General features: G+C 43.3%; 1 protein-coding gene across 1 annotated transcript in view; it reads right to left on the bottom strand.

The window, feature by feature from the left end:
• Positions 1 to 17,697: 17,697 nt before the first annotated feature.
• The window catches only part of AMN1 (antagonist of mitotic exit network 1 homolog), a 74,333-nt gene continuing 73,596 nt past the window's right edge, over positions 17,698 to 18,434 (bottom strand). The window contains exon 7 of the mRNA XM_060245736.1: positions 17,698 to 18,241. Coding sequence (XP_060101719.1) covers positions 18,168 to 18,241 — 74 coding nt within the window. The 3' untranslated portion in view covers positions 17,698 to 18,167. The remainder of the gene's footprint in view (positions 18,242 to 18,434) is intronic.

Below are 18,434 nucleotides of genomic sequence, written 5' to 3'. Positions count from 1 at the left end.
CTGCCTCAAGATGACAGTGGTCTTCCATCCAACCAGGGCTCTTTTTGTAGCAGGAACTCCTTTGCATATTAGGCCACACACCCTGATGTAGCCAATCCTCCAAGAGCTTACAGTAGGCCCTGTACTAAGAGCCCTGTAAGCTCTTGGAGGGTTGGCTACATAAGAGGGGTGTGCCTAATATGCAAAGGAGTTCTTGCTACAAAAAAAGCCCTGCATCCAACCTTTCTTCCATCATGGAATCCAAGCTGTTCTATATGGATTTTCCAAGGAAATCTCTCATCCAAGCACTGATTGGTCCTCCTTGTAGGGAAATCAACCTCCAGGTAGAACCTGGGGATCCCCTGGAATTGCAGCTGCTCTCCAGACTACAGAGATCAGTTCCCCTGGAGAAAATGGATGCTTTAGAGTAGGGGTGTCAAACATGCGGCCCTGGGGCCAGATTAGGCCCCTAGAGGGCTTCTATCAGGCCCCTGAGCAAGTCCGCTTCCTTCTCCCTCTCTTTTGCTTCCTCCTGTGTCACAGTTTGCTTTGCCAGGCTTGTTCAATCACACAGGAGATACAGAGCAAAGTCTCTACTATCTATTGGCTGAGGCTCCGCCCTTGGGGAGAAAGGGGAGAGAGGTTGCTTTGCCAGGGTCTCTCAGTCACACAGCAGAACTACTGAGCCAAGCCTTTCTTATTTCTGTTGGCTGAGGTTCCTCCCCCTCCTCGTTCCCTGGGGAGGGAGGGAAAGAGCCATCATTTCTTTTGCCCAGTTCCCTTGATCCCACAGGAGAGATACAAAGAAAGCACCTTTTTTTAAAAAAGCGCCTGTGTCCTTTATGAAGTTTGTATCTCTACTTCCTGGCATTACATTTTATGACACGTGGCCCGGCCCAAGTAGGTCTCATTTATGTCAGATCTGGCCCTCATAACAAATGAGTTCGACACCCCTGCTTTAGAGGATAGACTCGATGGCATTGTACCCCACTGAGGTTCCTGTCCTTCCAAAGCTCCAGCCCCAAATCTCCCAAGAGTTTCCCAGTCCAGATCTGGCAACCCTACTCCCCATCTTCTGCCAGTTGCCAAGAGGGACCTGGCAACCATACCTCCTTGGCTTCAGTGAAGTGTCCACATCTTGTGCCTGCCAGCTTTCTTCTGGGCTGACATCGACCATATATCACTTCAGAGACTTTTCTTGAAAAAAGGAATTTTGATTGGTGCTGTTGTGAAGGTCTACAGGGATTGTTTGGCTCCTGGGGTCCAAGGAAGCAGACAAACTGGGTAAGAGGTTTAAAAGCTTTTTTTATTAGCCAAGGGTCACCCCTAACTGAGGGTGGGTTAGACAATTGTAGGCATTGGTTACATAGGATCTGAGTATGCACAACAAATTGTTTTTTTCTCCTCAAGACAAGAGTCTACATAACTTTACATCTAACAATTGTACAATTTGAGGAACAGTCTGTTAACTGCCACATCTTTCGTTTCTGTAGTAGTTCTAAAAATAATTATTAACCCAGACATTTTGCTCATCCGGTTTTTTTTAGATAAACTGTCTTAAACAGAAGTGCATACTTCTGCTTTTTGCAAAGTGAACAAAAATTACGAATAGGGATGCCAGCCTCTAGGTGCGACCAGGGATCCCCCGGAATGACAGGTCCTTTTCAGACAACAGAGATAAGTTCTCCTGGAGAAAATGATGCTCTGGAGGGTGGCCTCTAAGGCACTGTACCTCACTGAAGTCCCTGTCCTCTTCAGGCTCTGTCCCCAAATATCCACAAGTTTTTCAACATGGCTCTGGCAAATCTATCTCCCCCCCCTTCCCCATTATACCCAGCGGAGACCTGGCAACCCTAGTTACAAGGTGGGCAAACATAGCTCTAAAATAATTTGTGTGGTGTTTGCATGGGCTATGACATTGCCATAATCTGAGAGCCTCCCAAAAGAGCGTGTTAGCTCCTTCTCACAGACCGATTTTCACAGACCAGTACCCTGTTTCCAATTCTAGCTCTGTCTCAAACTGCCTCAGACTGCAGTTTCACTCAGACAGTAGACTGCCTCAGACTGGCTCAAACCATAGACTGAAGAGATTTCTCTCTCCCTGCCTCTCTTAACTGCTACTGTTGTTACCATTTGAGGCTGTTGGCCAATCACAGTGAGTTCCTCCAGCTGTCACTCACCAAGACTGCTATCCAGTCCATCACAAAAATGAATAAAAATTCACCTTCGGGGATAGAAATAGGCTGCAGAGCAGTGGGAACCTGGGGGTGATTTTTCTCTCCTGCTCACAGCGCAATACTAAAGACACTTGTCAAGCCCCTCCATCTTCTCTCTATTTACTGTGCCAGGGCTCATATTATTTACTGCTTAGCTGGCCTGGCAATCTGGCACACTACTGTTTATTACCCAGAAGAATTCCTGTTGTGTCTGCTGTGGAATGTGATTTCTCACCCTCCCTGGTTCTCAGGGGTCTTATCTATTCACAGGTTCCTGGTAGAATGCTTTGTAGTATGAATTGCTCATGTTATGTTCACCTGGTAACCTTTAGATTTGAAAGCTGCCGCCATTTAGTAATGGCTTGTGTTATCCTATATAGTGACTATACCTCTGTTATCTCTCCAGTGATTTCACTGACTGTGTTGGCGAGCACTACCTGTCTTCCTAATAAATGCATCTACAGTATTTGAAATAACAAAGGATCTCGTTATTGGGAACATCGGGGCTTGACAACTTTCCTGGGGGTAAGCCCCAATGAATAGACTGTAGTAGAATTCAGAGTAGACCAGCTTAGGCTTGCTCTCAATTTATAGTTTAACCAGGTTCAGAAGGCACTCTGGCTCAACTGTGTCAAATGGACTTTGTGGCCCTGACATATGGCCTCATTTCCAAGACACTCCAATACCGCTCTTCCTTATCAATGAAACTTCATTCATAACTTCAACACTTTTGCACGTTAATTATTGCTTTCTGGTTTTGTCAATTTTATTGCATTGTTTTTCGTCTTAATTTGTGGATTATTATTGTTACTTAATTTATGTTGTGATCCGCCCTGAGCCCGTTTACGGTAAAGGGCAGAATATAAGCCTACAAAATAAATAAATAAAAATAAATAAACATGCAATAAGAGGCCCAGTGTACAAATTTATGAAGCAAACACTTGATTAGAAACAGTAAAATAATTAGGGATGAGAAGGATGCAGATGAAGAGAAGAAGCTCTTAAGAAAAATTCGGTGAAAAGACTATGACTTTTTCCCAGTCTGCAAGCATGAATATCTCTTGAGAAGATGGAAGAAAAAATGCAGTAGTGCAAGCAGCTACCAAGAGGGAAAAGGGACTGCCAAATAGCAAGGAGGAAACACTTTCATGTGGCATACTGCTGCAAAATACAAACTAATAAGTATCTATTCTTAAAGGGACACTTAACATCCACACAGGATGCTAAGCGCTAACTATAGCTCTACAAGGCAGTGTACTCTCCATCTGGAATTCTACAGATTCCACCATCTACATGCTTTTATGGTGAAAACCAACACTATTAACATATATTTGCGTGTTATATACATACATGCTGCAGTACCAGGGATGTCGAACTCATTTGTTATGAGGGCCGGATTTGACATAAACGAGACACTGTCGGGCTGGGCCATGTGTATCATAAAATGTAATGCCAGGTAGTGGACATATACACTTTATAAAGATTTTTTTAAACTTAAAATAAAGCATGCTTAAAATATTAACCTGCTTGCAATATTTTGTTTTACAGTCTCTGATAAATATCACCTCTTGCTATGAATTATTGCATCAAAAACTGCAGACAATGTCTGTGCTGTGCCAGTCTTGAATATGTGCTGTTCAGGTGTGCACATCTGTAAGTTGCAAACCTTCTTTTGATTCATTGACATTCATTACAGATATCTCATGGTCAATGCTTTGAGCCTAAGTCCTAGAGGAACATGAAGCAGCTGGACACTGTGAGCTTTTGTACAGAAGTTGCTTCACACACTAGTCAAGAACATGTGAAGGCACCATGGCACAGACTGAGGTCTATGTGCTTGTGTACAAAACTATAATTTCCCCCAGAAAAATGACTACAACTAACCCCCCCTGCCAACTTCCCCCCCAAAAACAACTACAAGAACAGAGAGACAGCCATGTACAGCAGTCAGTGTTAGTCTACTATCTGGGAAGTCTAAATTCAAGACCCCCAATCAATGGAAAATGTTAAAAAATTAAGGAAAATTTGCTGGGTAAACCTGGGGTGGAACACACTCTCAGCCTAATGCTGATATTTCTCTTCTAAATAGTTCACATGCTTTCCTATTGACAAAGACTGGAGGGGATGAGTGAAAAAGAGGAGGGGAGCCCAACAAAACTCTCTCTCTCTCTGTTGTAAGAAAAAGCCCCCTACTTTTCATACACATGGACATCGTGATCACCAGTATGGTTGCCAGGGTGCCTGGAGTTTTTACTCGCACATATCTGCTCTAAGAAGTGGACTTTGCCCACGGTTTCTAAGGCTTATGTGGATACTATAAGCCTCAGCTTTGCAGCAGCATTCTACATCTCTGGATGGGTGTTACCCTGAACTACAGACGAGCTTCCAGCTGCTCCTTGCGTGCCCAGTCTTGGCCGCTGCAGTGGAAGAAGCCACACCACCATGAACTGTACAGGCAAACAGTTTCCAGCCTGTTTCCATGAACCAAAGGCTAATACCACCAGAATCCATCTTGTTTTCCTGACTCCATTACAGCAGAGCAAGAAACTCACGTATCCAACAGCTGCTTCAACTTCTGCATAAGGCAATCAAGCTTTTCTTAGGTGTGGATCCTGCCAGACCGCCTAAACCTTTGACCAACGGAACTAAGGACAAAGACTGGTGTCAAGAAGAACTCTGAAGAAGAGGAAGACCATCTTCAGCCAGAGCCAAGTTCCTTTGTGTAAACTGGGTGTTACCTTAGGTAGCAATTTGGCCATCTATTGTCACCTTTTTAGATAAGTTTAATAGTCTTAAGCACACCTCCACCCAGTAATTTCCCCCATTCTTTTCCCCAACAGTCATCCTGGAGCCTCCCCCTTGGCCCATTGTTACCTGGACAGCCAATCAGGTAACTAAGGCCAAGTCTGCTCATTGGCTAGCTATGATCGTCCAATCAGGGGTTGCCAACTAACCGGCTATTGGCTACTGCACTAGTCCAGCCCTTATGGTCACTGCAGAGCCTCCCCTTTTCTGAGGTCATGTACCAGCTTACCACCTGTTATCCACCCCTGTGCCTCCCATCCCCTAAGGGCTCAAGGTAGTCTATATAACCTGTAACACAGCTCCCCACATGTGTGCAAGTAGCAGTACCCCAGTTCCGCTGCCTAGATCCATCCCCGATTCTGGCCACAGTTTTGGGTCCATTTCTCCTGTCCTCTATCGTCACCATTGGAGCCTTCTTGAAGACTATGATCGGTAATTATCACCCTGTTTGTCTATCCATGTGTTGTCTCTATAGCTCTCTCTATTTTTCCTAGGACTGTATGTATGTTTCATGAGCACATTGTCTTGTATATATGCCTATATTTTCTAGAATAAATTTTAATTGTTTTACATAATTAGAGTCCCTAATATTTTTAAGCATTAATTTCTGGACGTGGAATCCTGTATACACAGGTAAAGGATCCTGATTAAGCCAGGTGCCCACCTAACAATTCCCCATCCTCGTTTTGAGGGCATTTTGGCTTACACTGTAGCAAGGCAAAAAGCTCATACCTTCACTAAAACGTTGCTAGTCTTAAAAGCACTCTTTGTAGCTCTCCTGATGGTGGGGACTGGCAAAGATGGCGGGGACTCTTTCCTTCCTTCCTTGGGGCAGGAGGAGGGGGAGGAGCCTCAGCCATTCATTAGAAGGAAGAGAGGCTTGTCTCAGTAGCTCTGCAGGGTGATTAATTGAGTCTGGCAAACTTAATCACCCAGCAGAGCTACAGAGCCAAGCTCCCTCATTGGCTGAGGCTGCTGCTTCCTCCTCCTCCCTTTGGGAAAAGGGAGGGGGAGAGGGAAAGGCTGCTTTGCTGCTCTGGCCTGTCCGGGGAGAAACACAAAATGGCGACCGAAAAAAGCAGGCAAGGGAAAATGAAGCAGACGACAGCCAGTTGCTGGAGGGCCTGATCCAGCCCATGGGCCATATGTTTGACACCGATGGTCTATACATTTATACTGGCATTGTTTCTTAGGGTGTAGCGGGAAAAGCCCGCTTGGTGGTTCTTACGGAGCGGTGCAAAGACAACAAGAGGTCTGAGACGAGATCAGGAAAACAGCTCTTTATTAGCACACGTGTGGGATCAGCTTCCTAGGCATCTGCCTCAAAGGTGGAAGTCTGAACACCCGTTACAGTTGCCCGGCTTCTTTTATAGGGTTTCTCAACCCAGCCACTGCCTTAACACATCTCAGTTCCCCAAGTCCCTGGGACACTGACAAACCCACGCATCAACCACAATTTGTGTGGTGTGCTAGTCTGTTGGTTCATCTTCCTGGGTTTGTTTACCTTATATGGGCCTTTTCTCGTTGCCAGCTGTCCCTTGTTTCCTTTTTGAGAATATTACCAAACACATTCCTTATTGCTAAATTGCTATTAACCTGCGTATATGTTCTACCTTCTGCAGAAAAAGAGGAAGTTCTTCTTAAGCTTGCTGCTGGTGTCCCAGCTGTCCTGTGGTTTCTCTTAAAAGGTCAATAACCTTTCTTCAACTATCTGGTTTCCTTTCGCCTCAGCAAGCTGACTCCTCCTTTGCTTAAACTGCCACAAAAGACCATTTTCTAAAAGCACTGTTATTTTTCTCCATTCCAAGCACTGCTAAGCCATACATATTGATTAGATATTGATATAGTTTTTGTTCTTATTGATCCACTGCTATAAGGGCAAGATCAGCACCACTGTTAGGGGCTTGTGAGTTTGTAGATTTCCACTCACTACTGAAGAAGTATTGGAAGAATTGAGCCGTGACTCATGAAAGCTCATCATTTATCACAATTTTTTTTTAGTCTTTAAAGTGCTACTGGACTCTTACTCTGTTCTACTTGTAGCCAGGAGGTGCTGCCTAACCCATGGAAACACTCCAATAACCAGTGAGGTCCCCCATATTTGTACCTGAACCAGAGATCCTACAAAGCTGGCCAAGTGAGGACACTCTGCTTAGGCCTGGAAACTTGCCCAGGCATGTCTAAAGGGTCTCTGCATAAGGTTGCAAAACACTGTCCTCAAGGCTAATTCCAGTTTCCTGCCTCCCCCCCCCCTCCACCCAACAATGGAATGTCTGAAACAATAAGTTCTCCCAGGTAAGTATCTCCATTTCTAAAGGTGTCTGGCAACATCTGTCTAATCCTCTCTTGTCTCCAATACTCCTTCCTGGCACCCTTTGTGTTACCCTATATACCTTCAGTGCATGTGTGGGTTGCTTAGAGCAGCCTTTTATCTTACCGTTTAACTTTTACAGTTTCCGGGCGCAGGTGACTGGCTCCTGCTATTTTCTGTTAACATAACACCTTTTAGCAATTAAGCATAGCATTCTTATGTTTCCTGTTTTCTAACTTTTTGTGGTTATGGTTTCCATCTCAGCAAAGGGACCATAGCGCATCATGGAGACTCTGCTGCCTTTTATCTATCACCTGTCTTTCTGCATGGGTGCATGTCAACGGCATAAGAACATAAGAGAAGCCACGTTGGATCAGGCCATTGGCCCATCCAGTCCAACACTGCGTCACACAGTGGCAAAAAAAGGAGGTTCACAAGTGGAGTTAGAGGCTCTTCCACTTTGCCCGCCCCCCCAAGCACCAAGAATACAGAGCATCACTGCCCCAGACAGTTCCAATAATATGCTGTGGCTAATAGCCACTGATGGACCTCTGCTCCATATTTTTATCCAAACCTCTCTTGAAGCTGGCTATGCTTGTAACCGCCACCACGTCCTGTGGCAGTGAATTCCACATGTTAATCACCCTTTGGGTGAAGAAGTACTTCCTTTTATCCATTCTAACTCGACTGCTCAGCAATTTCATTGAATGCCCACGAGTTCTTGTATTGTGAGAAAGGGAGAAAAGGACTTCTTTCTCTACTTTCTCCATCCCATGCATAATCTTGTAAACCTCTATCATGTCACCCTGCAGTCGACGTTTCTCCAAGCTAAAGAGCCCCAAGCGTTTTAACCTTTCTTCATAGGGAAAGTGTTCCAAACCTTTATTCATTCTAGTTGCCCTTTTCTGGACTTTTTCCAATACTATAAGAAGAAGAAGAAGATGAAGAAGATATTGGATTTATATCCCGCCCTCCACTCCAACGAGTCTCAGAGCGGCTCACAATCTCCTTTACCTTCCTCCCCCACAACAGACACCCTGTGAGGTGGGTGGGGCTGGAGAGGGTTCTCACAGCAGCTGCCCTTTCAAGGACAACTTCTGCCAGAGTTATGGCTGACCCAAGGCCATGCTAGCAAGTGCAAGTGGAGGAGTGGGGAATCAAATCTGGTTCTCCCAGATAAGAGTCCGCACACTTAACCACTACACCAAACTGGCTCTCCTTTTTGAGATGCGGTGACCAGAATTGTACACAGTATTCCAAATGAGACCACACCATCAATTTATACAGGGGTATTATGATACTGGCTGATCTGCTTTCAATTCCCTTCCTAATAATTCCCAGCACAGTGTTGGCCTTTTTTATTGCAATCACACACTGTCTTGACATTTTCAGTGAGTTATCTACAGCGACCCCAAGATCTCTCTCTTGGTCAGTCTCTGCCAATTCACACCCCATCAACTTGTATTTGTAGCTGGGATTTTTGGTCCCAATGTGCATTACTTTGCACTTGTCCACATTGAACCTCATCTGCCATGTTGACGCCCACTCACCCAGCCTCAACAGATCCCTTTGGAGTGCCTCACAATCCTCTCTGGTTCTTACCACCCTGAAAAATTTAGTGTCATCTGCGAACTTAGCCACTTCACTGCTCACTCCCAACTCCAAATCATTAATGCACAAGTTAAAGAGCATGGGACCCAGTACGGAGCCCTGTGGCGCCCCACTGCTTACCGTCTTCCATTGCGAAGATTGCCCATTTATACTCAGTCTCTGTTTCCTATTAATTAGCCAGTTTTTGATCCACAAGAGGACTTGTCCTTTTACTCCATGACTCTCGAACTTACTAAGGTGCCTTGGATGAGGAACTTTATCAAAAGCTTTCTGGAAGTCAAGGTAAACAACATCTATTGGGTCCCCTTTGTCCACATATTTGTTCACCCCGTCAAAGAATAACAGGTTAGTGAGGCATGCTGAGTCTTCCTCAATAACTTGTGTTCTTTGATGTGCCTACTCATTCTGTCCTTGATAATGGTTTCTACCAACTTTCCCGGTATTGAAGTCAGACTGACTGGCCTGTAATTTCCTGGATCTCCTCTGGAACCCTTTTTAAAGATGGGGGTGACAATTGCTACCTTCCAGTCCTCAGGAATGGAGGCAGATTTCAATGAAAGATTACATATTTTTGTCAGAAGATCCACAAGTTCACCTTTGAGTTCTTTCAGAACTCTTGGATGTATGCCATCCAGACCTGGTGACTTATTAGTTTTTAATTCATCTAGCAGTTGTAGGATCTCCCCTCTTGTCACCTCAATCTGACTCAGGTCTTTCAACACCCCTTCCAAAATTAGCGGTTCTGGAGTGGGCAAACACTTCTCATCTTCCATAGTGAAGACGGAGGCAAAAAATGCATTCAGCTTCTCAGCCATTTCCCTATCCTCCTTCAGTAATCCTTTTACCCCTTGATCATCCAAGGGCCCCACTGCCATCCTGGCTGGTTTCCTGCTTCTAATATATTTGAAGAAAATTTTATTGTTGGTCTTTATGTTTTTTTGCAATATGCTCCTCATAGTCCCTTTTTGCCTGCCTGATCACAGTCTTGCATTTGATTTGCCACAGCCTGTGTTCCCTTTTATTAATTTCACTTGGACTAGCTTTCTACTGCTTAAAGGAATCCTTCTTACCTTTTACAGCTTCCATAACTTTGTTTGTTAACCATGCAGGCCTTTTCTTATACCTGTTTGTGCCTTGCGGTATATATTTTATCTGAGCTTCTAAGATTGTAGTTTGAAATAGCCTCCAAGCTTCCCCAAGGGTTTTGACTGCATTTACCTTTCCTTTCAGTTTCCTCTTCTCATACCTCCTCATCTCAGAGAATTTACCCCTTTTAAAGTTAAAAGTGGTTGTGCTGGTCTTTTGGGGCAACTCCCTATTTATACAAATGGTGAAATCAATAACATTATGGTCACTGTTCCCAAGCGGTGCAATCACTTTTACATCTCTCACCAGGACTTGGGCATTACTTAGGATCAAATCCAGGATCACCCCACCCCTGATAGGTTCTGTGACTATCTGCTCCATAGCACAGTCATTGAGAGTGTCTAGAAACTCAATCTCTTTCTCTCGGCCAGAATACATATTGACCCAATCAATCTGCGGGTAGTTAAAATCACCTATTATGACACAGTTTTTACATTTAGCCACTATCTTTAATCCATCATATAATCGTCCTCTATCTTTTGATTTGGTGGGCGATAACAAACTCCCATAGTTAAATTTCCTTTGGGGCACTTGACCTTTAACGGCATATTTTCTTCTCCATTTCTATCTCACCATCAGGAACACATTTTCATTTTTTATTTTAAACTGGAAATCTATTCAGAACACACAGGAAAGCCCTTCAATGATCATTAACTCAACCAGGAGTCATGTTGTAGAAAAATAGGCGGTGGAGCTCATTCAGGAATTGTTATGCAGCTGCACATACTATTCAATAGGTAAGAAGGTGGAACTCTCAGGAGGAGGTGGAACTCTTAGAAAAGTTCAGGAGCTGTGCTCCTGTGAGCTCCCACTGAATCTGAGGCCTGAACTCAATCATATTCCAGGTGTGGATCTCCACCCCTCCAAATACTATATAACCTGAGTGCAAACCACATCTCCCTGTTCAATCTGTGGGCACATAGACAGGTTGCGCCCCCATTACTCTAAGTAATGGGCCTCTTGGATGCGGCACAATGGCTGTGTACATCCTCATCTTCCCTTTTCCATGGACTTCAACACAAACAGATAGGTAAATATAATCTCTGTAACAATCCCTGAAGTCTAAATTCATCACCCCTATTTTTCCTAGCCTCTTGATTGTGTGTGCATTTTGATTGCTTATGTGTGATTGTATTCCTACATATTTTTCTATGTAAACATTTTTAAATGTTTTAAATCTGGATTCTTCTTTCTGGTATTGGACTTCCATATTATTGGTGAGAGAATCCTGCACCAAAATAGCTCTACCTAAGTCTACTTCTTGCTAATTCCCCCAGCAAAAAGAGGAGACCCCCAGCAATTCTGGTAACATACTGCGACAGACTAACATGGCTACCCATCTTGATCTAACTCGCTACTGCTGTTTGTCCTACTGTACAGCTTTAATCAGGGTTTTTTTTTGAGCTGGAACACAGCTGGCATGGCATCATCAGGTGGTGAGGCCTATGAAAATGAGTTCCTGCTGGGATTTTTCTACAAAAAAGCCCTGTGCGAAACAATGGTGATGCCAGGGTGTGTGGCCTAATATGCAAATGAGTTCCTAATGGTTTTTTTCTACAAAAAAAAGCCCTGGCTATAATCAAAGAAAACATTCCAGCCCACTTGCAGGGAATTGTGGGACAGCATTAACAAAAGTGGCGCCATTGGAATCTTGTCCTCATGGCACACTTGCTGCACCACACATGATAAATAATACCGTTTCAAACTGCCTCATTGCCTGTTTGCAAGTGGATTTTGCCATTTCACACAGTAAAATCCAGTTGCAAAGTGCATTGAAAGTGGGTTATTTAGTGTGTGTGAAAGCATACTTTGGCTTCCTCTGTGACTCTCTGTAAGCCAATGTCCTGCCCCTAACAGTGCAGCTGACATATTTACTTAATTTATATCCCACCTTTCTCACCAGTGGGGACCCAAAATGGCTTTCAACGTTCTTCTGTCCATTTTATCACCACAGCAAACCTGTCAGGTAGGCTAGGCTGAAAGTGTGCAACTGGCTGAACCTGGCAAACTCCCATGGCAGAGTGGGGATTTGATTTTGTGTCTCCAAGAGCTTAGTCAGATGCTCTGACGACTACCCCGTACTAGCTGCATATTAATTGGGTGACCTCAAAGTAGCTGTTTTACTGCAAAGAAACTTCAGGAACAGAATGGAAAGGGAAATTGCTGAATTACAAGTTATTATGAAACTTGGAACAAACACAACCCTGGGACTAAACAGAGATATTGGTTTCTTATCTCATTACACATGCTAAACCCATTCTCACCAAGTAGAGCCATCCATCCATTTTATCCAATGTATTTCTCTTTTAGAATAGTGATTCAGAATAATGTCTTTTTTGTACTGACAAACTGGACTAAGGGATATGGTTTATCCTATTACATATGCTAAACCATCTTCCACTGTATTCTAATGTGTTCTTTCATGTACTGGTAAACTGGAATTATATTTATAATGCTATGCTACATGGTTAAAAAGTATATTGGGTGGACGGAAACACCTCTGAGAAACAAATGTTCTTGAGAGAGGGGCCTGTTGTTTATCTCTAGTCTGAAGAGAGGAATGTGTTAGGGCTGGAGAAAATCTGTACCAGGAGCTGTAAGAGGAGGTGAAAGGTTGGTATGTAGAAAAATAAGATAAGGGGAAAACGGGAGGGGGGAAAGTTATTCATGGCTTGGGGTATGCGCGCATGACCGTTAGAAAAGATTGTGAGGGCATCAGCCAATTGGATGGTCCCACGAGGGCTTTAGGCAAAAGTATATAATAGCTGTGCTGTGTCACAGCAGACAAGAGTTGATGGGTGGGCTCTCCGTGCATTTTAGGGTTGCCAGGTCCAATTCAAGAAATATCTGGGGACTTTGGGTGTGGAGCCAGGAGACATTAGGGGTGGAGCCAAGATCAAGGCTGTGACAAGCATAATTGAACTCCAAAGGGAGTTCTGGCCATCACATTTAAAGGGACAGCACACCTTTTCAATGCCTTCCTTCCATAGGAAATAATGAAGGATAGGGGCACCTTCTTTTGGGGCTCATAGAATTGGACCCCCTGGTCCAATCGTTTTGAAACTTGGGGGATACTTTGGGGAGAGGCACTAGATGCTATACTGAAAATTTGGTGCCTCTACCTCAACAAACAGCCCCCCAGAGCCCCAGATACCCGCGGATCAATCCTCCATGATTTTCTAAGGGAATACATCTCCATAGGGAATAACAGAGTTCCCAGCAGACATTTCCCTCCCCTCCCCCCGCTTTCTGATGACCCTGAAGTGGGGGGAGGGCTTCCAAACCGGGGGATCCCCTGCCCCCACCTGGGGATTGGCAACCCTAGTGCATTTGCAAATCACGCTTTCAATAAACAATCCTTGCTGGACCCAAGAGTGTTAGAGTGGTCATTGTTTCGAGTCTACACGTGTCATTCTCAGTTTGACCCATGCTGGAGGAGAAATAGAGAAAACAGACTCCACATTTACTGTTGCCGTTTTCCCACACAACTTATACTATCCAAACCAAACTGTTATTCTTTCAGTTTGTTAATTTCACTATTTTGCCATTGGAGTCTAACTTTGTACCCTTTTGCATGCTTAATGCTACTCATAAGCTATATGTAGCACTGCTGACTGTACCCCATTTCGTTGTCTGATTAAGTGTGCTTCTAGCACGAAAGCTTACATTATCAATAAAACTTTCTTGGCCTTAAAGATGCTACTGGACTCCAACTTTGTTCTATTGCTTCAGACCAACACAGCTGCCCACCTGGATCTACAGAATCATAGAGTTAGCAAGGGTCATACAAGCCATCTAGTCCAACCCCCTGCTCAATGCAAGATCAGCATACAGCATCCCCAGCAAATGTTTGTCCAGCTGGTGTTTAAAGGCTGCCTCAAATCAGTGTAAGTAACAAGGCAACAGATTAGAGATGCAGCAAGACAGTCCCTGGCCCTGATGGTATTATTGGGCCATGCTGGGAAAAATTTGTCCCAGATGGTTGCAAGCTAACTTTATAAGAAAACTGGATAAGCCAATCAAGAACATGATCTAAAAGATAAACCAATCAAGAACATTATCTAAAAGATTATAAGCCAATCAAGTATAAGCCAATCAAGCACTTTATCTAAAAGACGATTCTCAAAGAAGAGCAGAACTCCCCCCCCCTCCCATCTGACTGTAGTTAAGACAACCACTTTGATATTCAATGGTGCGCACTCACACTTTTCATCTAGGCCTGAGATCAAGGAAGACTGATAGAAGTTTGACAAAGAACTCTCCCCAGTAGATAGATCCAAGTGGGCAGCCGTGTTGGTCTGAAGCAGTAGAACAAAGTAGGAGTCAAGGAGCACCTTTAAGACCAACCAATGTATTCAGAAAGTAAGCTTTCGTATGCATGTATACTTTTCTATCTGAAGAAGTATGAATGCATATGAAAGCTTACATTCTGAATAAAACTTGGTTGGTCTTAAAGGTGCTACTTGACTCCTACTTAACTCTCCCCAGTGTTATTCTTTACTCTTGGATGGCACATCAGAAAACAGGCTATTGCTTTAAATTTAGGACAGGGCCAAATGCTGGTGTTTAATCTGTCAAATTGATTGATACACAGAAGCAGTGTTCCCTCTGAGTGTGAACTAGCTCACAGTTTTTTAGCCTCCGGCTCACACGTTTTTGTCTTAGCTCAGGAAGGATGCCCCCAAAGCAAACTAATTTATATGGTAGTCAAATCACTCGCTCGCAACTGTAATGCCAGTAGCTCACAAAGTAGAATTTTTGCTCACAAGTCTCCACAGCTTAGAGGGAGTATTGCAGAGGAGACCATCTCTCTTGACATGGAGTACTTGTGAGCATCTATGGGACAGCTAGGCACTACAGCAAGGGATGTGGATTGGGGGTTGGCAGCAATGAGCTAACTGTATGTATGTGTGTGTGTGTGTGTGTGTGTGTGTACATATGTATTTGCATATATCCTACAGTCACTCATATCTTAAAATCTATTACTAGAATAATACTCCTATCGCTCTGTGACTCTAAAGTCAGGAAGCTGTTCTTAAATTTCATTCTAATCCGTATAAAGCCAATCAGGGCTTTCCTTAAGTATCTCACAACTGATCTATTTCTCACACTGTATGCCTATGTATTATATTATTATACTTCTTACAACAATGTCTGTGGCAAATTTCTACTAAAATCTCCTTTAAAAAAAAAAGGCTATTCTCTGTGTCTCAACCTAAAGACTACCTCCAAGAAGCAACTCTCTATTCTCTTCTCCCTCCCATTTATTATTCTAGCATAACACTGGCTTGTTTCCCTTTGAAGATTTCTCCCAATGTACTCAATATTGGGAGTTAAAACTATCACCCTTCTTTCCTTAACCCCCTGCCAACAGCCAGCATGTATCAAATCTTCCGTATTCTTACAGAAAAAACATAATTTTACAAAATACAAGCTACCCCTCCCCAGATTTTACAAAACAAAATGACTTTGTTGACTGGTTCAAGGAGGCTGAAATTGGTTCCTTATTCCCTGTTCCTTATTCATTCCTTATTTGTTACTTATTCCTGAATTCAACCAAAAACACTAAGGAGAGTTTGAAAGCTCTGAACTCCAAAATAAGGTCTGGACCACCATATATCATACACCCTCTTATTCAGAGGACTCCACCCTTGGAGAGGGCATGTGCTGCTTCATGGTTCAAAGAGTTGACAATTGTTGACAATCCTGCCAAATTAACAGGTCTGAAAGTCCTCAGAACGCTCCAAGCTGACACCTTTGTTGTTCTGTTTTTAAGATTACTGGACTTGCATTCCTTCCAGTGTTCTTGTTGACAAACAGTTCATGGTAAGACTCACAGCAACACATTTCCAAAACTGACACAAGCAGTTTAGTTCATCTTTGTTCATCTCAGGTTGCTTGCTTCAGAACAGGCCATAAGTATTATGTGAGATTATAACGTCATTAAATGTACAGAAATGGCTAACAGAGGGGAGCCTTGAGCTGGCAAAGCAGCCCATTACTCCTCCGTGGCCTCCTGATGGCAGCTAGTGGCGATGACGGGGAGGTGAGCAGAGGTGCACAGCTTGCAGAAAGCAGGCAGAGGGACTGGCCCTTTAAGTGCTTGCCTTTCTCAAAGCCTGCTGAAATGAAGAAGCAGCTTTTGCACGTTCCTGATCTCTCCCAACAGAATGTCAAAGTGCTTTACTTTGAAGCGACTGTGAACCAGAAGCATAGTAAGTTCCCGAGCAGGGATGGCCCATAAGTGGAGCAGGATCAAAGGAAGGCAGTTTCCTTCTCAGCATCTCATGATAAGCAGCCAGAATGTTCCTATGGATTTCTTAGTCACAGGAGGAGGAAGGGAAAGAAGAGATTTGCTAGCATATGTTCTGTTGCAGAAGCTCATCCAGGCTGGCCTCAGGCAGAGGAAGGCAGGGGCTGCTGTCTCCCTGAGGAGATGGTGCTGGTGGAATCTAAATAGCTGAGGGCAAGTAGCTTCCAGAGCTACAGCAAAAGTCACAACACAGCCTGATCTTCACCATAGCTCAGGATGCATCAGAAAGTGGCATTAACTTATAAACAACTTTTATGATACCGCATGGTAATGAGGCAACCTTTTTCTCAAAGTTGTGGTGGCAAAAAAGATTTTTTTTATTATGACGCTTTGGAGTATTTTAGTCACAAAGAGTTTCTATTATGTATTCATATGGTCTATGTGTTAAAAAAATTATACATCATCTTTCCAAAGAACCCACTCAAAATGGCTTACAAAATAAAAAATGACACAACCATAAAACAGCACAGAATCATTATGAGTAATAAATTACTATAAACATGGCCATTAAAAAATTAACCAGAGCATGAAACAGCATAAAATATTAAGCAGGCTGATCAGTCCTTTAATCATTTAACTGATACTAAAATAAATTTTAAGCTGGCTTCTTACCTTAGGCACAATTTGAACAATATCAAGAAGCTACAAGGGACATTAAGTGGGATTACATAAACCATCTTTTTTGCAATCTCATGTGTTTTTAAGACAAAATGGTGGCAGCGGATGAAGTGAATGGTTGAACTAGAGCTCTGTAAAAAAGTACAGGAAGGAGGAAGAATTTTGGAAATCCAATCTCACCCTCAAAATCTTCCTCTCCAGGATCCTGTAGCTTGAGTTTTTTCCTTTAGGTGACACTTACCTGCTCTCAAAATGTCTGTGTTCCCCGAAGACTTTATCAGACTGTTTTTTAATATTGTGATTGACAAAGTCATTTGCCCTGGACACCTAAGGTGGTATACAGCATAATGAAGCTGTTTAACAGATGCAAAGAACCAGACAGGAATAACAAGTTTAGGTTACCATTTGTTTGGGTTTAACTGGGGGGGGGGGGGGGGGTGAAGGGGGACATAGGGAAGAAAATAAATATGTCAAAGTTGGAGACTGATGGCCAGATGGGAGTAATTAACTGAGACCCCGCCACAATCTCAGCGTTCCACAGTTAAGGATACATCTGCTCATCAATCTCCAATTCCGACATATTTGTTTGGCTCACAAAGTAGAATTTTTGATTTACAACAATCCACAGCTTAGAGGAAACACTGCCGCAGACACATCCGTACTCCATTTTGCTGCTAACAAAAGCGAAAGAAATGACATTTGAAACTTGAAGATTTTATTTTGAAAACAAGACACAGCACAAAGAAAACACATCTCCAGTTACAAGACCTGGTTTGGAACATACTTGGTCCTCAAAGGGATGCCTGATAAGACATTTAACTCTGCTAGCTCCCAAGCCTTGCTGGTTCACCCCCACACACTGGATTTGTAGTTGGCCCTTTGCTAGTGCAGGACTTCTCACTGGAACGCAGAGCACCATTACTCATGGAAGGAGCCTATAAGCAGAAGAGCACCTTTGGATTCAGTCCAATTCAGTGCTGACCTTCTGAAGAATTAAAAAAAATGTTCCCGCTCTATACTTGTAATGTGGAGCAAAAAGCCCTGCAAAGAATACAATGCCCTTCTTTTTCTTATAACACCAACAGAGGATTAATACAGCTCTTGGACAGAAATTACTTGGGTGACAACAGATCACTCCAGCGAGTAAATGATACAGGCTGAACAAAAATCAGTAAACAGTCCATGAAACTTGCTTAAATTTGTTTGGTCCAACCAGCTGTTCCAAAGCTTCTTGGGAACGATCTGCAAAATAACATTACAAGAATGGTAAAGAAGGGTGGTCATTCAGTTTTCCTTAAACTGAGAAAATCCTTAGGGCCAGCTGTCAAAAATTACAACCAGAAATTGCTTTTGCGCAACAGATTATTTCAAATCTGTTTTGACTGGATCACTGCTCTGTGGAAGCCTACTGCCTGTCGAGTCTTGCCTTGTAACA

This window comes from Heteronotia binoei, chromosome 8, assembly GCF_032191835.1.
Source record: "Heteronotia binoei isolate CCM8104 ecotype False Entrance Well chromosome 8, APGP_CSIRO_Hbin_v1, whole genome shotgun sequence".
Taxonomy (NCBI): Eukaryota; Metazoa; Chordata; class Lepidosauria; order Squamata; family Gekkonidae; genus Heteronotia; species Heteronotia binoei.
Note: the sequence above shows the minus strand (reverse complement) of the source record. Positions and strands in the feature narration are given on the sequence as shown.